The sequence below is a fragment of the Marmota monax genome, unplaced genomic scaffold (assembly GCF_021218885.2).
Source record: "Marmota monax isolate L192 unplaced genomic scaffold, Marmota_monax_Labrador192_F-V1.1 WCK01_AAM20220418_F8-fsc00010, whole genome shotgun sequence".
NCBI classification, from domain to species: domain Eukaryota; kingdom Metazoa; phylum Chordata; class Mammalia; order Rodentia; family Sciuridae; genus Marmota; species Marmota monax.
Window position 1 is genome coordinate 16,886,697 of NW_026692321.1, and position 25,745 is coordinate 16,912,441.

Genomic DNA, 25,745 nt, shown 5'->3' on the forward strand with positions numbered 1-25,745 from the left:
CATCCACATATCAGAGAGAACATTTAGCATTTGTTTTGGGGGGACTAGCTTATTTCACTTAGCATGACAGACTCCAGTTTCATCCACTTACCAGCAAATGCCATCATTTCATTCTATTTTATGGCTGAGTAATATTCTATTGGGGTATAAATACCATATTTTCTTTATCCACTCATCTGTTGAAGGGTACCTAGGTTGGTTCCATAGATTTGCTATTGTGAACTGAGCTGCTATAAACACTGCTATTGTGAATTGGGCTGCTACCAATATTGAGGTCCCTGGAGTATGCTGATTTTTTTTTTTTTGAGTATATGCTAAGGAGTTGAATAACTGGGTCAAATGATGGTTCTATTCCAAGTTTTCTAAGGAATCTCCACACTGCTTTCCAGAGTGGTTGCAGCAATTTGTAGTCCCATGAGCAATGTATGAGTTAAATTTTTCTTCCACATCTTCACTCACATTTATTGTGACTTGTGTTCTCTCCATTTTTTTTTTTTTTTAGTTGTTAATGGATCTTTATTTATTTATATGCGGTGCTGAGAACTGAACCCTCACACATGCCAGGCAAGTGCTCTCCCACTGAGCCACGATCCCAGCCTCTTGATAACTGTCATTCTGACTAGAGTGAGATGAAATCTCAGTGTAGTTTTAGTTTCCATTTCCCTAATTGCTAGAGATGTTAAATATTTTTTCATGTATTTGTTGACCATATTACTTCTTTTGAGAAGTGTCTGTTTAGTCCCTTTGCCCATTTACTGATTTATTGTTTTATTTGGGGTTTTTTTTTTTTAATAGTTGTAGATGAACAGAATGCCTTTATTTTATTTATTTTTTTATGTGGTGCTGAGGATAGAACCCAGTGCCTCACACATGCTAAGCAAATGCTCTGCCACTGAGCTACAGCCCCAGCCCTGGTGGTTTTTTTTTTTAGTTCTTTGTATATCATAGAAATTAATGCCTTATCTGAAGTACAGGTGGTAAAGATTTTCTCCCATTCTGTAGACTCTCTTCATGCTCTTGATTTTTTCCTTGCTGTAAAGAAGGGTTTTTTGGTGGTACTGAGGCTTAAACACCGAGATTCACACATCCAAGGCAAGAATTCTACCTCTGAGCTACAAGTCCAGTTCTTTTTTTTTTGATGGTAGTAGGGATTAAATTCAGGGGTGTGCTGTCCTACAAGCTACATGCCCAGCCCTTTTGTATTTTAATAGGTTCTTTCTAAGTTGCTAAGGCTAGCCTCAAACTTGGACCCTCCTGCCTAAGCCTCCTGAGTTGTTGGGATTAGAGGCGTGCACCACTACACTCAGTTTGTCCATGTTTTTTTTTTTTTTTCCCCAAGTCTTTCTCAATCTTCTACAATTTTTTTTAAGTGAGGTTGTGAAGTATCTCGCCAAATTTCATTTAAAGAAACCTGAATAGAACTGAATGTATGGATGAATTAGGAGAGAACTGGCATAGTACTTCTGCACTGAGCGAGTTCATTCATGAACATAAAATGTCTCTTTTTATTCAGAAATGTTTTATATCTATCAGTAAAATTTTATAGCTAAATATTTCTTCTTTGTTCATAACAATGGGCATCACTAATAATGCATGTTTTAATACCAAATTTAACTGTATATGAACACTACATTAGATCAGTGGAAGACAATGTGATAGTATAATGACTTTAGAGTCAGATGGACATGAATTTGAGTAATACCACTAAACAATCTTGATTAACTCTTTAGTCTCTCTGAAGCTGAGTTTTCCTGCACTGCACAATAGGAATTACTATATTACAGGGTTGTTGCACAGATTAAAAAAATAATGCATGAAAACTGCCTAGCACGGTATCTGACAAACGGTCAGTAATCATAAATAGTAACTGTTATGAAGAGAAGAATCAAAAGGATACAGGGTACTATTTAACTCCCAAACAAAAGCTTCATATTTTTAACTGGAGTATGGATAAATAAAGCTGAATGGATCATATTCCACAGAGAAGAGTAGTTCTACCAGGTTCCAAATAAAATACAGTAAACATTGCTGCATTCACAGCACAAACAGCAACAACAATGACAACAACAATGATGTTGATGATATATTTCTTTCACTGCACAGTTCAAGAGGGGTGACTTGTACTACCTTTGGAATATCCATGAAGGGACACAGTAGGAGACTAATATAGTTGTTGCTGCTGCTGTTGTTGTTATTATTATTACTATGGTAGAAAGGATTGAACCAAGGAGCACTTTACCTCTCAACTGTATCCTCAGTCTTTTTTATTTTCTTATTTTCATTAGGGTCTTGCTAATTTGCTGAGAGCCTCACTAAGTTGCTGAGGCTGGCCTCTAACTTGTGATCCTTTTGTTTCAGCCTCCCAAGTTGCTGGGATTATAGGTGTGTACAATTGTGCCCAGTTAGCGGGGTAATATAGTTTGAGCAGAAAAGAATCAGATGCAAAGAAGACAGTCTGAGAGGAGATATGAATAAACCCTATCAGTAGAAGGCAACTGACAATTCTAAGAATAGTTCACAAAAATAAACTTTTTATTCTGGTGTTTCTTCCATGTGAAGAAATTGGCACAATATTCCCAGCTTCTTTCTACCCTTTCATAAATTGGGAGGCTGAAAATAAGAACCTGAGCATGTATAACCTAGATTTTTCCTAGCCTTTGCTTTCTAGAGACTGAACTTTCCAGGAAATGTTTTATAGATGCAGTTGTACACTCTCAGATAAACCATGTGTCCAACATCAGCATTATCAATAATGAAATATCTTATTTGATATTTAACTTATAAAAAATAAAAATATCAATATAGGAAGACATACAATAATTAGTTTTCATTTTATCACAAAAGTGCTCTATTATCTATAATAATATTTTCCATATTATTTTGAAAATTTAACTTATTGGAAAAAATATTATTGATGACAGAATAATGATTTTTTTTAATATTTATTTTTTAGTTGTAGTTGGACACAATATCTTTATTTTATTTTTATGTGGTGCTGAGGATCGAACCCAAGGACTCGCACATGATGGGTGAGCACTCTACCATTGAGCCACAATCCCAGCCCAGAATAATGATATTTTTTAATAATAATACTTCCAGTCAAAATGGGAGTCATCAAGAATACAAATAATAATAAATGCTGGAGAGGATGTGGAGAAAAATAAACACTTTTACACTTTTGGTGGGATTGTAAATTAGTACAACCACTATGGGATCAATATGGAGGTTCACCATTCATCAAAAGACTAGGTATGCCAGGCATGGGACACACCTATAATCCCAGCGGCTAGGGAGGCTGACACAGAAAGATCTTAAGTTCAAAACCAGCCTCAGCAATTTAGCAAGGCCCAAAGCAATTCAGTGAAACTCTGTCTCTAAATAAATAAAATACAAAATAGGGCTGGGAATGTGGCTCAGTGGTTGAGTGCCCGAGTTCAATCTCTGATTTCAAAAAAAAAAAAAGACTAGATATGGAACAACCAGCCTTGGTATTTATCCTAAAGAAAAAAAGTCATCATACTATAGTGATACATGCATACCCATGGTTATAACAGCACAATTCATAATAGCCAAACTATGGAACCAGCCTAAGTGCTCATCAGTGACTGGAATAGATAAGGAAAATGTGATAGATAGATATATATATATACACACACAAAATGATACAATCATTCAGTAAAGAATAAACAAAACTAGAGACTTACCAGGTGTGTTATTGAGCTGCATGTTTTTAATTCTTTCATTTAATAATTGCTTCTCAGGTACCAGATAGATAAGTTTATTTTGATATTCCTTATAAAAAGAAAAATTATATCTAATTAAGGTTGTAATACCCAAGAATTTTTTGAAAACTTTTAAACATGATTTAATCACTTATGAAATTAGTACAGTGATAATACATAATTATAACATGCTTCTAGTTTATGAACAAACTAGAATAGAACTATGCAGGACTAAAAAGCAAACACTTAAATATCCATTTATAACTGGATGAGATAAAAAGGCAATAAAGAAGCCACATCAAGAGGATGTGTCTAGAAGTCTACAATCTTCAGCTTTCTAATGTGAGCAGAGCATAAGGGGTGCCTCTGGCACCTGTACCAGAGCACGACACTCCAGAGTGCTGCCTGTGTGATTATCAAAAAAGGACCAAAAGGGCTGGGGATGTGGCTCAGGCGGCAGCTCGCTCGCCTGGCATGCGTGCAGCCCAGGTTCGATCCTCAGCACCACATACAAACAAAGATGTTATGTCCGCCGAGAACTAAAAAATAAATATTAAAAAAAAAATTCTCTCTCTCTATCTCTCTCTTTAAAAAAAAAAAAGGACCAAAAATTCAGGGAGAACAAGGGAAACAGGTTTAGATAGACATGAAATGTTTTCTGGCTTTTGTTTATATATGCTGTGACACAGGGAAAAGACTGATTGTCAGACCATACAGTAAGAGAAATGGGGTAAGAAGACTATCTAGACATGAATGCTTCTTAGAATCCTTATTCTGCAAAAATAGTTCTTGAATCACACACACCCTACTGCACAAAAGAACAGAATTACCAGGTTTTTGAGGGACATACTTAACATTCTTACCACAATTCTGGAAAGAGTATGTCAAAGTTTCAAGGTAGCTATAAACTTACTTTAATGTATAGTACAGTATGAATGCTGGTGTCCTCTCCAAAGTTAATATTTTGATACTTAACCCCCAATGCAATTGTGCTAATAGGTAGGATTTTAGGAGGTGATTAAATCATGAGAGCTCTTCCCTAATGAATGGGATTAGTGTTCTTATAATAAAACAAGTCGAAGGGAGCTGCCCTGCCCCATCTGCCATGTGAGGAAGTGCAGGATGACATCTTCAAAGCAGAGAGTAAACTCACCAGACACTGACTTACAGTGCCTTGGTCTTCAAATTTCCAGCCTCTATAACTATTAGCAATAAGTTTCTGGTATTATAACTTACCCAGTCTAAGATATTCTGATAACAGCATGAATAGACCAAGACAAATATATACATACATTTTTTTCTTTTACGAAAGAGTTAAAACTCAAAGTGGTAAATGTCCATTTACATATAAATATTAAGCAGAACTTAACTGGATGTCTAGCAGAGTTTTAGGAGACATACGATTTCTGATATTATGTATAAGGTTGTGTATATTTACATTACAGGTTTACCAGAGACTCCAAGGGGCTCATGATCCCCAAAAGTACAATCACACTATTGGAAGAACTGTGAATAACTACACATTTATGGACAATTTATCAACAAAGGACTTACCTGAAGTTCCTGTTGAAGCTGCTTGATTTCCATTATTTCCAGGTCACACTGCTTATCTAGAACTTCCAGCTCAGTTTTTTGTGTTTGCTTCCTGAGTCGGACATCTTGAAGTCTGCCTGAAATCTGCTGATGTTTGCCATTCTGGAGGAAGACCATACAAACATATGTATAAGGTTGTGTATATTTACATAAAGTGCTAAAAGGAAATGTTCCACCAGGATAAAATTTGTTTTTAGTTAAAATTTTAAATGCCACTTATTATTTATACTCTGAAATAAAGGTCTAAAACCAAGTGAAATATGTTGTAGAGTTGCATCTGTTAACTCAAGAGAAGTATTGGAAGAAAATACATCATTCTCAGAGCATAAGAGATCAAACGTTAAGATGAGAAAGCACAAATATACTTAGTATTTTTCTGAATTCAGCACTTAGGCATATACTTAAAATATTAATATCAGAGATAATTTCAAAGAATAATGAGAAGGAATAAACGTTTATATGTAACATTTAGCATTACCTTCTCTGAGCTTTTATTCCTACTCTCAATATTATTGTCTAATTTCCTCTAGTTAAACAGTATCTAAGAGAACCTTTTTGAAAACAATTCTCTTTTCCTATAATAGTACTCCGTTCCTTAATCAATGAGTAACCTCTCTTCCCCTTTCTTTTCTGAGGAGGGAGAGGAAAATAAGAAATTTTCAATGGGGCCTAAGAAGAAGGGTGAGTTGAGGCGTTATAGGCTGAATCGTGTCCCTTACAAAATTCTTTAAAGTCCTAACCCTGGTGCATCAGAATATGATTATACTTGGAGAAAGAATCTTTAAAAAGGTAACTAAGGTCAAATGAAGTAATATGAGCAGGTCCTAATCCAATCTGACTAGTGTCCTTGTAAGAGAACATCTAGACACAAAACATAATAGATATGCACATGCACAGAGGAAAAGACTATGAACACAGGAATAAGGTAGCCACCAGCAAGCCAGAGAGACCTCATGAGAAACTAAACCCACAGACACCTTGATATTCAACTGCTAACTTCCAGGACTGTGAAAAACATAAATTTCTGGTATTTAAGCTACTTAACCTGTAGTATTTTCTTATGGTAGCCCTAACAAACCAATAGAGTGAGGAGAAATGTGATCTCTGGTTAAAAATCATAAATAATGGAAGTTTTACTGAAGATTGTTTCATATTTGAGGAATACACACTAAATATGCTGTATCCTTCCTAGAGCTCACACTACAATCTTCAATATGTCTAAGTACAGGTTCTGGACCTTTCTAAACTCTGCATATAGAACTGGAAGTAATTTTAAGAGACCATTTAGATAACAATTTTTAAGTCATTTTTCTTTTTAACAAAGGAAGACTCCCCCCACCTCCTTCCTGGGGTTTGAACTTGGGGCCTTGCATGTTAGGCAAGGACTCTATAACTGAGCTACATTCCCAGCTCAAAAGAATCCTTTTATCCAACCAAATCCTAGATAAAACGCTAATAAAAATAAAGCAGATAAATATAGAGCCATCTGTTGGGTAGTATCCTTTGTAGGCTTTCTTCTAGAGACTGATTTGAAAGCTAAAAATTAATGAATTAGTACACTCTTTATTTTATACATAGGCAAGGTTGAGACACACAGGAAGAAAATGTCTTGCCCAGCATCTAAACTAAAATTTTAACAGAATTCTCAGCATTTTGAATCTCTAGCCTTTTTTAGTAAACTATACTGTCAAATCTATTGAAAGTACATCTGAAAATAAAACTAGTAATTACATTAAACAAAATTTATTTATGAGATATGATTTTAAAAAACAATTGTATTTTTCAACAGGTAACTTTAGCATCATTCAAATAAATTCCATTAAACTTTAGCCATACCAGTGCTTCCAACTCAAGATGAAGACTCTTCTTTTTAGAGTTTAACCTGACAATTTCTTCCTGTTCTCTATTCTTTTGATTGAGAAGCTCCTGTCGACGAATTCTCTCCCACTCTAAACGACGTTGTCGTTCAAGTTCCTGTTTTGCTGCCTGAGAATAATGAATTAAAGTTAAATTTTAAATTAAAAACTTTGCATCTTTCAGAAACTGAAGGTATGACAGTGTTCAGCACTTCATAGGCCACAGTGTCTAAAGATTAGGTGGGCAAATCTAGCTTTATCAATAGGTCTAAAGACTCCCACCAAAGTGACTACTTTATCCATCACCTTTTTTAAAAAAATAATTTTTAGTTGTAGATGGACACAATATCTTTATTTATTTTTATGTGGTGTTGAGGATCGAACCCAGTGCCTCACACGCGCAAAACAAGTGCTCTACCACTGAGCTACAGCCATCACTGATTGCTTCACTGGACCATCATTTAAATATAGGAATTTTTCTCTTAAGAGCAAAAATGACACTTCATAAATACAAATGGTAAGAGGAATAATAACATCTCTATTCTTCTATGGAGAAAAAAATATCTATTTACATTTTTTCAGTGCACCATAATTTACAGTGCTCATTCCTCACCCTTTAATACACAGTCAATCCTCCCAGGGATCCCATATAACACTATCCTGAGCACCTACACAAGGCCACCCTCTTGATTTCTTTCTAGACCCTCACCTTCCCACTCTTGTCCTTCTGTTCCTCCAATTCCTTAAATTGTAAAATCTGAATCCTAAACTTGCTTTCATCTAACGTCTTGGCTCAGTCTGACTCCTCGCTCCCCACTATCCTTAGCTCCTCACTCAACTCAGGAAGGACAGTTAATTCTCTTTTGATTGAGCTATCAACTGCAGAGTGGTTGTCTCTACACTTAGCAGCCTTGAAAAGCCCTTACATGAAAGGGTCCTCTTTCCCTTCTTAAAGGAAGGGAGATTCCTATCTTTTAGAATGAAATGATGCAGAGGAAAAGGTACAATAAAAATGCAAAAAACAAACAAAAAAAAACATGTTTTTGTTACATGAAATGTAATTTCTTATTAAATGAAAGATTTCTTAGGAAATAAAATAACTTAAAAATAACCTCTCTTCTTTCTATCTCTTTTCTCCTTTCTTCCTCCCGTTGTCTCTCCAATTCCCTCTGTTTCTCCAAGCGCTTTTCTAATTCAAGTTGTTTCTTCCATTCTTGTTCTTGTAATTCTCTCTGCTTTCGTTCCCACTCCTCCTTTTCTTTCTGGGCTTTACGTTCTGCCTCCCTCTGTTGCTGCTCCATCAAGGCTTGGCGACGCTTCTCCAGTTCCATGTTCCCTCGCTCGTAGTTGGCTTTCCGCTTGTCCTCAAAGGTAACTAAAGAAGGCACACTGTCAGCTGTCCCCACTCAGCAAGAGCCTATAGGACCTGTAATCTAGTTCAACATACTTGCACCTTGTGATCATTTGTGTGCTCTCATTCTTTGGCTATTTCTCCTAAGAATAATTTTAATTCAAATGTAAACTGGAAAATATTTACTTCTAAATATATTCATTCAAAAACAAACAAACAAATTTTATATTTGAATTCATCCAAGAGAAAAATAATTTTTACTATCCTTGTCAATTAAATACTATTTTAGCTTTTTTCTCAGAGTTTTCTTCTAGGACAATGAAAGCTGTGTGGCTATACCTTTGTTTTGTTTGATACATGTTCATTAACTTTTAAATATTTTAAAACAGTTACATATGTACTCTTTCAACCAATATCTTTAAAAAAAAAGTTAATGCTAAAGATTTCATCACAAAGTTTGCTCTACTAATCCTGCCTAAGTGGGAGAAACACCCTAACTTGGACACTGTCTCTTCTTCCTTCAGTCTTCTCATTTTGCCTAGCTAAATTTTATTGACATCAAAATTCATCTCATTCATCATATAGTTTTCTCATATAGCAATATGAAATTTAAAGAATGCAAAAATTCTAAATATGCATCTACATTTCAAAGTAAAACTTCAAAGAACTCGCTATAAACATACAACTCAGACATTCAATGATACCTGGCAATTTCTTCTGAGGTTCCTCTTCCTGCACTTTCTGATAAGAAGGCAGAGTTCCATTAATAGAATCAATTTGCTTTCCTCCTCTAAGAAAAGCAAATAACAAACAAATTTAATATCATGCAGTCTGGGAATTTTCAGACAAGATAATATAAACTACCAATGATTATTACAAATTAATATTTAGAATACTGTTAAAGATATTTAAAACAAAGTATGGTTTATAGTTACAATGTACAGCGAGCAGTATATGGATTTCAAGCCAGAGATCTGAATTCAAATTATGGTTCAGCTAACTGCTATTCTTTTTTTTGGGGGGGGGGGGCGGCGCGGGGGGGTACCAGGGATTGAACCCAGGGGTACTTTACCACTGAGCCATATCCCAGCACTTTTTATTTAGAGGCAAGGTCTCACTGAGTTGCTTAGGGCCTTGCTAGTTGCTGAGGCTAGCTTTGAACTCAAGATCTTCCTGCCTCAGCCTCTCAAGCCACTGGGATTACTCTCTACTGCACCCAGCAAACTAATTGCTATTCTTGGGCAAGTTGCTCTCTCTCTCTCTCTCTCTTTTTTTTTTTAATATTTATTTTTTAGTTTTAGGTGGACACAATATCTTTATTTTGTTTTTATGTGGTGTTGAGAATCGAACCCATGCCTTACGCAAGAACCCAGTGCCTCACGCATGCTAGGCAGGCATGCTACCACTTGAGCCACATTCCCAGCCCAGGCAAGTTTCTCTTAATCTCTTTAGTTACCAATTTCCTGTCTGTAACATGGTGAAAACATACCTTCTAATATGTACTCCTTTCAAGTGTAACTCGTTGGATATTAAAATCAAATGCCAACACAAATATTTAACTCTATCCTTTAAAGTACAGGACAGACCCTAACAAATCCCAAACTAAAAGCACACCTGCCAAGTAATGAAAAAACATAGCTCTTCTTTAGAGACACTCACCTGAAAGAAGGAGGGACCAGCTCAGGAGGTAAAGTCAGTGGCAAAGGTTGTCCAGCTTTGGCCATGTCAGTGAGGTGCATAGCAAGGATAAACTCTTCAGCTTTTAGCTGTCCATCACCATCAATGTCAGCCAGAGACCTAAAGAAAATGTGAAATTTATACTTACAAAGTCCATTTGGAATAAAATACTGTTTGAAAAAATTTTATTTTTAAAAGAATAATGATGAGGAGGCTGGGGTTGTGGCTCAGTGATAGAGCGCTTGCCTAGCATGCATGAGGCACTGGGTTCGATTCTCAGCACCACATACAAATAAATAAAATAAAGGTCCATCAACAACTAAAAAAAAAAAAAGAATAATGATGATAAAACTAATGGGCTATCATATTTTAGTGAAATTAAAATATATACAAAAAAGTGAATTAATTTTAACCCTTAATTTTCATAACACAAAAGAGGGAAGACTTTGAAACAGAATGGGAAATACCCATTGTGAGAAGGTGGCTTATGTCATGTTCAATTCATCTACCTAACCACATTTACCTATAAGGATATATTGTCTGATTCTCCATAGAAGTCATTATATAGAAGAAAAGTGTACTTTTCTTGTAAAACAATTAAATGCTAAGTTCTCAAGAACAATGCTTTGCACAAGTATGTTTGGTTTTAAAGTCAACGTTAACTTTCAAATGGCTGCTTTTATGGAGGATCTTTGAATTACAAACTTTTATAGAAACAATTTTTTCCAGAAACAATATCTTTCTTATAATAGAGGAGGTATAGTTTAAAATAATAATTAACAGACAAACTCACCAAATAGTGGCTAGCTGAGTTTGAGAAAGATTTGACTGAAGAAGGGCATTTCTAGCTTGAAAACCTGGTTGAAGGGAAAACCATAAAGAAAAAATTTTTTAGCCTCTTTAGAGTTATGCAAACCTAAATATAATAATTATATATGTTATATAATTCTACAACAATAATATAACACTGCTGGTATCTTGGGAACTTTTAATATCAAAATGTTCTTACCATGTGCCACAAACTGAGCATTCAGTAGTAATCAAACACAGTACTTGCTCCAAGAAGCCAAAAATCTAGAATTAGTGAGTTCAAGTGCTTCCCCCATGTTCTTTCATTAAAATAGCAGTACATGGGCTGGGGTTTGGCTCAGTAGTAGAGCGCTCACCTAGCATGTGTCAGGCACTGGGTTCGATCCTCAGTACAACTTAAATAAAGATATTGTGTCCACCTACAACTAAAAAAATATTTTTTAAAAATAAACAAAACAAAATAAAGGAATTGTATCCATCCACAACTAAAAAAGAAATTTAAAAAAAAATAGCAGTACACACAAGCAGTTGACATAAAGGAAAAAGTCACCAGGCAGAGACAGTATGAGAGGTTCTTCAGCCTTCTTGTACTCCCAGTGCAATTTGAAGCATGACTTCCTTAATACATTCTTAGATTTCTCATTTCTGGTTATGTCTTTGTCTCTATTCTCTTTCTTCCTAAGTGATCTGTAAATACATCATCCCTCTAAGGAACTATTCTGGGCACTTTGTCTCTATGTAGTCACATCCACTTCTATGGCTTTAAACAGGCACCTAGAACCTGATGATCTCCAAATGTATATCCATAGTCCAAATCTCTCCTCTAAATTTATACTTCTTTACCTATTTAGATATTTTACAGTCATCTCAAACCAATACATATAAAACTCTCCATATGATCTTCCATGTCTCTCTTCTTAGTTTTCACCACAAATCATTTTCCCCAATCTTCTTTTCTCTATGAATGACATCACTGTCCACCCAGTGGCTCAAGTCAGGAATCCAAAAGTTCCCTTGATCCCTTTTTCTCCTGTCTTTATCCTACATCAAGTCCTACAAATCCATGTCATTTCATATCTGCATCCTCCCTACTTTGTCTCAATTTAAAATGCCACTTTCTCAGGTCTTCCCAGTCCACCCTATCATTCAATACACTTCCTGTTTCCTTCATATCTTCTATCACAATTGGTAATGCAATTTTTAAAAAATATTTATTTAGTTGTAGATGAACACACAGTATCTTTATTTATTTTTATGTGGTGCTGAGGATTGAACCCAGTGCCTCACACGTGCGAGACAAGCATTTTACCACTGAGCTGCAGCCTCAACCCTGGTAATGTAATTTTTATTTGCTTGTTTATCTCATCTGTTTCCCCTACAATGCTATTACATTCTAAGAAGACAAAAACCTGGACTGCTTATTCGCTAGTGCATACCCAATACCTCGAAAATGGATGCTTAATAAAATAATTCATGAAGTTGGAATCCAGAGTTTTCCTCTATTTAAGGTACATGAGGACTTATGTGATAGCATCTGACAATGATAACTAATATTTATTGAATGTTTAGTGTATGTAGTAAAATATTCAAATTCTTTTCTCTTCCTCAGTAATCAAAAGTATGTTTTTTGTAATAGAATTCATGATATAGAATGTCACATCCAGAAAAAAGACATACAGAAAGCTCAGGAATACAATCCAGAAAAAAAAATCCCTGTCTTCTTCAAATTAGCATTCACTGATAGTAAGCTAGTCTGTGGCTTGCTGGACCATGGATAGAATCGTGGCTTCTCCAGGGATGGTTTCCTAGTCAGTGAAGCAGGTACCTCACCTCCCATCTCTAGGTGACTAAGCCATGAGCACCAGAAGAGTTGGTCTCGACTTCAGGTTCAGTCTAAAACAAGGCCTATCCAACACAACTCTACATACGTTAAGAGTTTAAACAACTCTTCCTTAGGAACAGTTCCCACTACAAAGCCAGCACAAACAGAGCTAACCCCATTGGTCCACTGGACTTTGAACATACAGGACTTGCTAATCAAAGCTACCATGTATTATAAGTTGCAGCTGATTGTTCATATTATGTAACTTTTAAATATTTTCTCCTCAATTTTTTTTCCCCCTGTGGTGCTTGGGATTGAACCCAGGGCCTCGCGCATGTAAGGGAAGCACTCTACCAAATGAGCTATATCCCCAGCCTTCCATTCTATTTTTAATCTGGCTGTTTATGAGAAATCAGATAAGAAAAAATTCTGGATATAGCTCATAGATTCACGCTACTAATTACTCTCTAAATTTCACATAGGAAATAAGAGTTAAGGAGGTCTTTGTGTTAAGAGCAGGATTCTTCTAATAGAAATGGAAGACTGTCTCAAACTTGAAAAGATTTAATAATATTTAAGCTCCTGGACAAAGAGGATTGAAAGAAAATCCCCTCACACTAGGCAAAAGAGAGAACAGACACAAGCTAGGAGGATGTAAATGGTTAAAAAAAAATACTGCAGGAGGACAAGCAAAGTCTGAATAATATAAAGGGCCACAGCCAGCCAGCAGAGTATGTTACTAAGAAAAGCCCATATGAACACACTCTTCTGAAGTTGAAAAAAGATATTCCTTTAATGAAAAATGTAGGGTCCAAAGAAGTTCATTTTTTCAAAAAATGGGGATCATGACATTTATCTCAATTAAGTTTCAATGTCACATCTCATACAATCTAACATTTCATTACTTGTGTGTGTGTGTGTGTGTGTGTATGTATGTGTATATATATATATATATATATATATATATATATATATACACACACTAAGAAAAAATAGTCATAAAATTATGACATAGTACACCAAGACACCACTTAAAGCAATACACAGGCCAGTTTCAGATACATTAAAAGATTTTATTAAAATATGTATCTAAAAAATACAGTATAATTGGGCATGAAAACACACACCTGTAATCCCAGCTACTTAGGAGGCTGAGGTAGAAAGATCACAAATTCAAGGCCATCTTGGGCAACTTAGCAAGACCCTGTCTCAAAATGAAAAATAAAAAGGGCTGGGGATGTAACTAAGTGGTAGAGCTCTCCTTGGTTCAATCTCCAGGACAGGAAAAGAAAAATACAATATACCTTGTTTTATATCATTTGATTAAAAAGCAGAAAATTTTACTTAGGTAAAAATAGGCACATGTAAAAACACATAGTATAATATGTAAGTTATGAAGTACAATAATACAACAGCCCCACTATCCAAAACTTCGTGGGTTCAATTCCCTTGCTTTAAAAGGAAAAAATGTTTTTATTTATGCAAGTAGGTATCTTTGGAAAAAAACACTGTATATTTTGTTTGTTCAGTTAATTCCAAGTCTCATTGCACCCTTACCCTACTGCAGAACTACAGACCCTATACTCCTACTTCAGACTATTTTTTAAAAACATACTTTTAGTTGTCAATGGATCTTTATTTTTAAATTTATTTATATGTGGTGCTGAGAATGGAACCCAGTGCCTCACACATGCTGGGCAAGCACTTTACCACTGAGTCACAACCCCAACCTCACAGACTATTTTTCATTCTCCAAACATGCCACGTATTTTCCCCCCATTTTTTATTAGTATATTATAGTTGCACATAATGAAGGGATTTGTTGTAACATATTCATACATGCACACAGTATAACAATATAATTTGGTCACTATCATTCCCCAGTACTTCCCTCCTTCCTCTCCACCCCTCATCCCTTGGTCCCTTTCCTATACTAATACCCCTTTGATTTTCATGAGATCCCTACCCACTTCAACCTTTCTTTTCCTTTTTCCTTTCTAGCTTTCATATGAGAGAAATCACAATACTTAACCTTCTGAGTTTGACTTATTTCGCTTAACATAATCATCTCTAGTTCTATCCATTTTCCTGCAAATGACATAATTTCCGTTTTCTTCATGGGTGAATAAAACTCTATTGTGTATGTATGCTACATTTTCCTTATCCATTAATTCATTGATAGACACTTAGGCCTCTTCCATAGTTTGGCTACTGTGAATTGTGCTGCTATAATTATGGGTACGCATGTATCACTGTAGTATGATGACTTTAATTCTTCAGGATAAATACCAAGGAGTGTTATGGCTGGATCATATGGTGGTTTCATGCCTAGTTTTTTGATGAACCTCCATACTGATTTCTATAATGGTTGTGCTCATTTAAAATCACACTAACCAGTGTAAAAGTGTTCCTTTTTCTCCACATCCTCTCCAGCATTTATTATTATTTATTTTCTTGATGACTGCTATTCTAACTGGTACGAGATGAAATCCAGGATAGTTTTGATTGGCATTTCCCTAATTGTTAATGTTGTTGAACATTTTTTTCATATTTTGTTGGACATTTGTGTTTCTATTTTTGAGAAGTATCTGTTTAATTCACTTACCCATTTATTAAATGCGTTATTTGATTTTTCGGTGTCAAGTTTTTTGAGTTCTTTATAGATTCTAGATATTAATCCTGTCCAAAGAGTAGCTAGCAAAGATTTTCTCCCATTCTATAGGTTCTCTCTTCACATTCCTAATTGTTTCCTTTGCTGTGCAGAAGCTTTTAAATTTGATGTCATCCCATTTATTACCTGTTCGTATTGTTTCCTGAGCTTTAGGGGTCCTATTGAGAAAGTTGTTGCCTGTGCCCATATGTTGGAGTGTTGACTTATGTTTTCTTCTAGGAGCTGCATAGTTTCTGGGCTGATTCCTAGGTCTTTGATCTATTTTGAGTTGATTTTTGTACAGGGTGAGAGATAAGGGTCTAGTTTCATTTTTCTACATATGGATAACCAGTATTCCCAATACCACTTGTTAAAAAGGCTGTCTTTTCTCCAATGTATGTTTTTGGCACTTTTGTCAAGGATCAGAAAACTGTACCTGTGTGGGCTTGTCTTTGTATCTTCTATTCTGTACCAGTGATTTATGATTCTGTTTTTATGCCAGTACCATGCTATTTTTGTTTCTACAGCTCTGTAGTATAATTCGAAGGCAGATATTGTGATGCCTCCAACATTACTTTCATGGCTTAGAAATGCTTTGGCTGGCTATTCAGAGTCTTTTGTTCTTCCAAATAAACTTTAGGACTGTTTTTGTCTGCTTGTGTGAAGAATGTCATTGTAGAAGTATCTCACTCCTCACTCCTTGGTTCGATTTATTCCTAGGTATTCTTCTTCTTCTTCTTTTTTTTTTTTTTTCTTTAAGGCTATTGAGAATGGAACTGTTTTCCTGATTTCTTTCTCAGCAGATTCATTGTTGATATACAGGAAATCTATTCATTTTCATAAGCTGATTTTGTAACCAGCTACTTCGCTAAATTTGTTTTTGACCTCTAAGCAGTCTTTTGGTGGAACTTTTTGGATCTTCTAGGCATAGGATTATATCATCCACAAACAGTGATAATTTGTTTTCTTTCTTTCCTATTTTTATCCTTTCTATTTCCTTCTCTTGCCTAATTGCTCTGGTTAGAATTTTTAGCACTAGTATTAAATAGGAGTGGTGAGAGTAGACATCCTTGTCTTGTCCAATACTTTAAAGGAAATGATTTCAGTTTGTCCCCATTTACTCTGAGGTTGGTTTTGGGTTTTTCATCTGTAGCCTTTATGATGTTGAGGTAGGTTCCTTCTATCCCTTGTTTCTTCAGTGTTTTTATCATAAATGGGTGCTGAATTTTGTTGAAGGCCTTCTCTGCATCTATTGAGATTACTAAGTGGTTTTCGTCCTTAATTCAATTTATGTGATTAGTTATATTTATTGACTTGTATATATTAAATATTCCTTGCATATCTGGAATAAAATCAACTTGGTTGTGGTGTACAATCTTCTTAATATGCCATTGAACACAATTTGCTAATATTTTATTAAGTACTTTTACATCTAAGTTCATCAGGGATATTGGTCATAGTTTTCTTTCCTTGATGTGTCCTTATCTGGTTCGGGTAGGAGTGTTCCGGCTTCACAGAATGAATTTGGAAGTGTTCCATCCCTTTCCATTTCATGGAATAATCTGAAGAATATTAGCATCAGTTCTTCTTTAAGGGTTTGATAGAATTTAGCTGAGACTCTATCTAGTCCTGAGCTTTTCTTTTTTGAAAGGCTTTTTATTACTGCTTCTCTCTCATTATAAGTTATTGGTCTGTTTAAATTTTCTATGTCCTGTTCAGTTTTGGCAGATTGTATTTGTCTAGAAATGTACCCATTTCTGCTAGATTTTCTAATTCTTTAAAGTATAAGTTTTCAAAATAGTTCCTAATAATTTCCTGGATTTCTGAATGTTTGTGGTGATTTCTCCTTTTTCATCTCTAATTTATTAATTTGTGTTTTCTGTTTTTCATTTGGTTAGTTTGGCTAAGGGCTTATCAATCTTCCTTATCTTTTCAAAAAAAATCAACTCTTTGTTTCACTGATCCTTTGTATTGTATTGTTGTAGTTGTTCTCAAGTTCATTGATTTTGGCTCTGATCTTAATTATTTTCTTCTACTGGTTTTGAAATTGGTTAGTTCTTTTTCAAAGGCCTTGAGATACATCATTAGTTGTTTATTTGGGATCTTTCTTATTTTCTTATCTAGGCTCTCAACACTATAAGTTTTCTTCTTAGAACTGCCTTCATAGTGCCCCAGAGGTTCTGATATGTTATATCACTATTCTCATTTGAGTCTAAGAATTGTTTAATTTCTCCCTTGATTTCTTTATCATCCATTTAAAACAGTATTGTTCAGTCTACATGTGTTTATATAGTTTCTGTAGGGTTTTGTCATGCTGATTTCTAATTTCATTCTTTTATGATCTGATAACATGCAAGGAATTATATCATTTTTTTTCTATTTGCTAAGAGTTGCTTTGTGATCTAAAATAGTCTATTTTGAAGAAGATTCCATGAGTTACTGAGAATAAAGTGTATTCATTCAGCTGCGATTGGATGAAATATTCTATAAATGTCTGTTGAGTTCATATAAAATTTTTCATATCCAAAGAGTCTTCACTAAATTTATATCTGGATGACCTAATCTAATGGTGAGAGAGGTATGCTGAAATCACCCATATTATTATTATACTAGAGTCTTTCTTAGGCTTTAATTTGAGTAGTGTCTCTAGTCTTTTGTGTAATTAGTTGAACCCACAGTTCGGGCATGAATATTTATTACTTTTATATATTCTTTTTGCACTTTTCCCTTTACCAGTATGACCTTCTTTGACTCTTCGGATTAATTGTGTTTTAAAGTATGCTTTGTCAAATATGAGAGTAGCCACTCCTGCTTGTTTCAGGGCTCCATTCACATGGTTTACTAATTTTCACCCTTTCATTTTCAGCCTGTGGCTTTCTTTGCCTGTAAGATGCATCTCTTGTAAATAGCATATAATTGGATCTTGTTTTTTAATTCATCCTGCCAGCTTATGTCTTTTTTTTTAAGATAATGTCTTTAGTTGTAGATGGACACAATACCTTTATTTTATTATTTATTTTTATGTGGTGCTGAGAATCAATCCCAGTGCCTCACATGTGCTAGGCAAATACTCTACCACTGAGCTACAACCTCGGCCCCAGCCTATGTCTTTTCATTGGAGAACTCAGTCCATTTATATTCAAAGTTTATTACAGAGAGATGCTTATTAATTCCTTCCATTTTGATTTGTTTATCATATCTAATTTGGTCCTGTTTCTCATTTGCTTAGCTACTCTTCAAATGAGGTTTGTTCATTTGTGAGCTCTTGGGTTTGTTTTCTTATGTCTTTTATATGGAATATTTTTAAGTTCTGTAGTGCTGGTTTAGTCCGTGTATTTTTTACCTAGGATTTCTTCTCTGTCAATCTCAAATGCCCTCATCTTCAATCTCTGTCTAAATCCTAACCCTTTCTCTTTTATCTGAGCCTTTCAGTATTAATTTCTCCCATTCTACATTCTCTGACATGTTAAAGCTCTACTATTTTTAAATATTTATTTTACTCTGTCCTACATCATAGTTTCTAAGTGAAGAGGGAGTGAGAAAGTCAGAAGTTAAGAACTCTGCTTGCCTATTAGCCTCTGTGTATATCCCCTTCACTATCCTCACTTAGTAAAGTTTGGATAATGTTCTAGCCTGGACTCAAATGTTCTACAAGGATCTAAGACCAAGTCTTATAGGCATATTTGGGTTAAAGCACTAAAGGATGGTGAATAATGCTTGTCTGAGGTTTGCAAAGGGCAAGCAGAGGAAAGATCCAATAGGGTAAGTAAGTGAAGGCTAAATTCTACACATGGCACCTAGTGACTTGGGGTTCCTTCATGCACTGAAAAGCTTAGAGGATGAGGTTGATACATTTGAGAGACAGGTCTTTTTCCAAAAGGTTGGGTGTATACTAACATGTTCAACTTGATTGTAAGAACTTTGAAGAAGCAATCAAGTTGATTTCATCTCTGAATTTCATACAACTTATAATATTTTTATTTGTCAAATGTCATCTAAACTTTTGGAGTATTAAAACTTAGTTGACCTACAAAGTGCAAAGTCAAATTACAGTTTTTCAAATAAATCTGTATAAAATAATTTAATAATAATTTAATTCTCATCTTTAATGGCACTGTATATGGCTTACCTGAGAGATATCCACTCATGCTTTTATCAAGACTATTAAATTTTTGCCGGTATTTTAATCTTGAAGGCTGAGGAACCGCCCACTCTGAAGTCCCAGTCTTGGGCGAGTTCCCTGAGAGTGAAGCAGTTGAGGAAGTTGAGCTATAACAAAATTAATTTAAAATGTTTTGTTACTAAATACTTTTAATTAAAACTTGTAAGATAAACAATAAGAATAATACTTTACATAATAATTGCTTTTACATTTGTATTTTTAAAAAACCTAAAATTTAAGCAATTATCATTATTCTAAGTAAAGCAAGTACCATACAATGTACAAAACTCCAAAGGTCTATCACATACCAATAAGCCTCTATGTGCCAGGTCTTGTGATATGCTACAGCCTTTACAAATATAATTTCTTATCTTCCCAACAAACTTAAAAGATATTATTGTCCCCATCTTTTAAATGAATAAACTATGGCTCAGTGATATTAAGAAAAAATAAGGTCACAAAAATCAGTGAACGTTTAGGCTGTGACTGGAATGTTGTTCTTATGGGTTAAAGCTACCACTCTTTTCACACTGCTTTGAAGAGCTTAACAGTGACCTCTAAGAGAAGTGATGCTTTTGTGATTTCTAAAATTTAAAAGACACTCAATCAGCAGTAGCTACTCAAGAAAGAAATTAACAATGTACAATGATTATGAGACATTTTGAGAAACATACATTTTTGTTTTGTTTTGTTTTGAAATAATGTTGCCCAGGCTGGCCTTGAACTCGTGATTCTCCCACCTCAGTCTTCCAAGTTGCTGTGATTACAGGTGTGTATCCATGCCCAGCACACACACTTTTTAAAAAGGCAAAGTACACAGCTTGGGCCAAAAAGTTGACTGATTGAAACATAGAATATTTTTTAGTTTACATTTTTTTTCAAAACACCACATTTAATAATTCTGAGGATAAAAAAAACTTACTTTATGTGAGTTATAAGTAGCAGATTTACCTTACATACCTACATTTGGCTATTACAAAGTAAAACCTGGATAAGTTCAGAGCTTATTACATACTCCTTACTGAAAGCAAAGAAAGTTGTTTAAGTGTTAAATATTCATACCTACTGGATCCTAAATCAATCAGAGACTGGGCCTTCTGTATACTAGCACCACCAAATCCTCCCATCATCAGACTGTAAGATGATGTATGAGGCAATGCTTAAAAAAAAAAAAAAAAGGCATAAGTTCACACTAAGCAGTCTCACAAAGAAGGAAATGTGTATCTAACTGAACACAAATCCAATAGTTTCTTCACATGAAAACTGACTCATTAGACACTTACTTGAAGTAGAATAAGGAATGGATAAAGGCTGAATGAGACTGGCGGTTCCATTTGGTAATGATGATGTACTAACAGAAGGCACTAGGGGAGCAGGCATCATTAAGGGAGGAAGACTGGTCCCTGAAGTTGCAGAAGACAAGGGTGTTGTTATAGGTGCAACTGGTGGCAATGACTGAGGAATGGACAAATTGGGCATGCTTCCCATCCCTAGAGACAAAAGAGAACACATTTTCCAGTGCTACTAAGTCAACTATAAAGCACATGCCAAATAGCAAGTTCACAGTACAGTGAACAGGAACACCATAGGCAAACTAAACAAATTAAGATATTTGTTTAGTAAAAATTCACTAAAGCAGGCCTGGGGATATAGCTCAGTTGGTACTGCACTTTCCTAGCATGCACAAGGCTCTGTGTTAAAAAAAAAAAAAAAAAAAAAAAAAAAAATTCCCTAAAGCAGTCTTGAACCAAAAGTGAGAAAGGTAAATCACTGCTTTAAAAACTAATATTCTGACCTATATGAACTAAGAAGATGCCTCCTAATCAGCTAAGATTTTCTTCTCTAATTGTGATTAAACCTAAGCAGCCTTTTCCAATTAAGTATTAGTACCCTCAACGAGACTATTTTAGTGATCAATTGTTTTTCTTAACATAAAAAAAACCAAGTTTATGTAAGTCAAGTGCCAAGTTACTTGACTCACCCACACACACACGCATACACACACAAATACACACACACTCCTCAAACAAAAATGTTCTAATTAGTCAATACTTTAGAAACCCACTTATACATTTGCATTATTTGCAAGAAAGCATGCCACATATTTTTTTATAAGCAATGTATTTAGAATTCAAGGAAAATTCTTTTAAAGGAACAAAGTGAAGACATTTGTTTAGTAATTGAAAAACACTAAGCCCAAGATATGAATACAGTCACATAGCGATTTGGTATTTATCTCTAAATCTCAGTGTAATTGGTATTTAAGATCTAACATCTGGAGTGAAGGAAAGATATAGTTCTATATCATGATCCTCTCACTTCAGAGTTCCAAGTTGCCGGAATTAGAGGTATGCACATACATGCCCAGCATAAATATATTTTTTAAAGGCAAAGTATACAACTTAAGGCAAAAAGTAGGCTGATTAAAATATAGCAGAATATTTTTTAGTTTACATAAAACACAGATAGCTAACTGAATGTTCCATTCAAAATGAATGCTTCTCATATATAGTAAAAAATTGGATAATCAAAATTAATAGGAAACATATCAACATATCTTTGATGAATATGTAAATTGATAACACAAAGTCTATAAGTTTGGGCCCTCAATTCAGTTGGTTAATTAATATTAATTTATTTATTCCTTCATTTATTGGTACTGGGAATTGAACCCAGGGGCACTCTAACTAAGCTACATTCTCAGTCTTTTATTTTTTATTTTGAGATGAGGTTTCACTAAGCTGCTGAGGCTGGCCTCAAACTTGTGATCCTCCTGCCTCAGGCTCCTGAGTTACTGGGATTATAAGCATGCACTACCATATCCAGTGCTAATTAACACTTAACTTAAAAGAAATTTCTAATAGAAACTTAATAATTTCTTATAATTTAAAATTATTTTCCCAAGTAAACGCTTTCAAGTGAATCTCAAGTTGTTCAATTTTTTTGTTTTATTTGATGTTTGAGTGACACATAATAATTTCACATATTTATGAGGTACAATATAATGTTTTGAAACATGTATACATTGTGTAATGGTCAAATCAGGTATTTAGCATATCTATCATCTCAAACATTTATCATTTATTTGTGCTGAAAACATTCAAAGTCCTCTCTTCTGGTTATTTTGAAATATGTAATAAAAAATTGTTAACTATAGTCACTCTATTGTGCAACAGAACAGCAGAATTTATTTCTCCTCTATAACTGTAATTTTGTACCCACTGACCATTTTATCATCATCATCCCTTCTCCTCCCTCTACAGCTCTGGTAATCACCATCCTACTCTCTACTTGGATGAGCTCATAGAGAAAATGAGAATAATATTTAGGATCAACTATAACTAAAGGGAGCATATAATTATTACCCAACTGGGAGTTATGAAAGGGGACACTGACTAGACCAGATGTCAGGACAAAAGGCATAAACCAGAACTATTCTGGAAAACTGGAACACATGGACACTCTCGCTATGACAGTGAATTTAATATTTCTTATCTTAAACATAAAAAATTAATTTGGGAGTTTGGGGTTTGTCATTTTGTGTTAAAAAAATCCTTTTCTTATCCCCAAGTATTATTCTAGTAATCAAGGTGAACTATCAAATACAGACAACTTAATTAATAAATACATACCAAAACGAGCAGAAATTAATGGAGAGAACATAGGGGGTTGTTTCATAATGGGAGGGAGAACCATGGGCAACTGTTGGCCTTGAAGCTTTAGCTTGATGAGTTTCATAGCTATGGAGAACTCTTGCTGGTCCATCTTCCCATCCTTGTTCAGGTCTGATAAGGCCCTAAAAGAAGTATGAGGTAGGTAGGTTGGTATGTGGCAGGGGTGTTGGTGAGAAAACCAACATAACTATTAAGGTTAACAAAATAAAAACCAGGACTTCACATTCACAAATAGATCACCACTTAATTAAAAATATATATGAATAACAAAAAGAAAAACCCTATACATTAAGAAACACTGACCAGATACAGCATCTAATAAAATACTACCTATCTATATAGAATATAGAGACCTATAGGATGAATTCCCATAGGTAGACAGAAATGATTCAAGAATAGAATCATTTTAAATTTATTTGTTTAACTGTTTATTAAATGCATGTTATGTGCTTGGCATTCTCTTAAGTATAGAAATATTCTAAGAGGAAAGGAAGAAAGGGTAGTGGTTGTTATTTATTGTAAATACACTGGAAAACACAACCCCATATATTCTAGAGAATAAATTTTTTAAAAGGTGAAGGGCTACTTTTGAGTTTATAAATGACAAAATAATTTAACCACTACAAACTAAGAGAAAGAAAATTTTGAGATTCTGCCCAATTAAATATTTCTTTTTTAAAAATATCTTTTTTTAGTTGTTGATGGACTTTTATTTTTTTTTATTTATATGTAATGCTGAGAATTGAACCCAGTGCCTAAGACATGCTAGGCAAGTACTCTACTACTGAGCCACCATCCCAGCATAACAAATATTTCTGGATGATATATACATCTTTTTTCCTTAGAAGTTCTAATAAAATTGGGCTGGGATTGTGGCTCAGCAGCAGAGCGCTTGCCTAGCACATGTGAGGCACTGGGTTCGATCCTCAGCACCACATAAAAATAAAATAAAGATATTGTGTCCAACTACAACTAAAAAATACTTTTAAAAAAAAGTTCTAATAAAATTAGAAAATTGTCCTGTGGGGGGGAAAAACTATTATTTTTAATCATTTGCTCAATAAAATTGAAAAAATATTCTTTTTTTTTTATTTTTAATATTTATTTTTTAGTTTTCAGCAGACACAACATCTTTGTATGTGGTGCTGAGGATCGAACCCGGACCTCACGCGTGCCAGGCGAGCGCACTACCACTTGAGCCACATCCCCAGCCTCTGAAAAATACTCTTAAAAATAATCAAGTACACATAAAAATAATTTAATGTTAACACCATATTATAAAAAAACAACAGGCCATCAGAAACATAAGTACATTTGTTAACAAAACAAAAAGAAATTTTACCATATTTCAGCTAAAATAGGAGCCGGCAGACCTGATTGTAAGAAAAAAGTGCGGGCTTGATCACCTGAAGATAATAAAAACATAAACCAAGCAGTCATTAGTAAATAAATTCCTCTAGTGCCACTGAATAATAACAATGGGAACACTTTATTGGTTTATTAAATTTTTAATTCTAGTCATGGAGTAAATGAAGTAGAAATACAAATATGAAATTATTTGTATTACTTTAATAAGATGTTTTAGAACATAAATCACAACTGAAGTGATATTACATATCAACCAGTGATGTAAGATTAAATAATTTCTTAGATTTTCCACAATTAGGGATAATATTTCCATTTAACACTACCTCCTAAAAGAGTTAAACATAAAAAGTGCCAAGTATTAGGACAGAGAGTCCTCCATGGTTTCTGCATATATCTATGCTTCTTGTTGTATGTGACAAGAATGCAAAATCCTAATTCCTCCATGCTTAGGTCATTTCTCAGAATGGTGCTTGTAAGTGAGCAAGCTTGAGGAATGAGATAATGTCTCCCACTGAGACAAAGAACAAATTTGCTTTACTGCTTGCTACAAGATGATGGGTTCCCTCAGTTCAGTGTTTCTCTTTTGCTACAAAACTAATACATGTCCAGCATCTTTCTGAGTGTTCTGCATTATCTTTATAGGACTAATAATCTAAAAGAAACATGCTCATGCTCATGTTGCTGTATGTGCTATTAGTAACAAATTCTTTGGTCTCTGACTCGGGTATTTTGGGTGTTTCACCAGTACCCATGAACAATAACAGGCCATAATATTGACTTGTAAGCAAAGCAATCAAATCCTGAGACTAGGTAAAGGGGTCACTATAGGAGAAATATAAATAACAAACTATAATGGTTAAGAGGATGGATTCCCAAAGTCACAGTGAAAGATTTCAAAACACAGATCAACACTAGCCATCTTTATAACATTAGGCAGGTTCCATAACATTTCGAAGTCTTGGTTTTACCAACCGTAAGTATAGACAACAGCAGTATCTACCTCACAGGGCTGTTGTCAAGGTAAAACAACAACTAATATTTATCACAAAATCTGGCATTA

The 25,745-nt window shown here is 34.6% G+C and overlaps 1 protein-coding gene across 6 annotated transcripts in view; it reads right to left on the minus strand.

The window, feature by feature from the left end:
* Itsn2 (intersectin 2) overlaps positions 1-25,745 on the minus strand; it is a 126,669-nt gene that overhangs the window by 71,844 nt on the left and 29,080 nt on the right. For all 6 annotated transcript variants that reach the window (XM_046441363.2, XM_046441362.2, XM_046441361.2 and 3 more), the window contains 12 exons: positions 24,660-24,723; positions 23,276-23,439; positions 20,927-21,133; positions 20,706-20,802; positions 19,611-19,750; positions 10,993-11,056; positions 10,182-10,319; positions 9,227-9,312; positions 8,284-8,546; positions 7,152-7,301; positions 5,277-5,417; positions 3,705-3,792 (listed from right to left, as the gene is read on the minus strand). In XM_046441363.2, the coding sequence (XP_046297319.1) occupies positions 3,705-3,792; positions 5,277-5,417; positions 7,152-7,301; positions 8,284-8,546; positions 9,227-9,312; positions 10,182-10,319; positions 10,993-11,056; positions 19,611-19,750; positions 20,706-20,802; positions 20,927-21,133; positions 23,276-23,439; positions 24,660-24,723 (1,602 nt within the window). The remainder of the gene's footprint in view (positions 1-3,704; positions 3,793-5,276; positions 5,418-7,151; positions 7,302-8,283; positions 8,547-9,226; positions 9,313-10,181; positions 10,320-10,992; positions 11,057-19,610; positions 19,751-20,705; positions 20,803-20,926; positions 21,134-23,275; positions 23,440-24,659; positions 24,724-25,745) is intronic.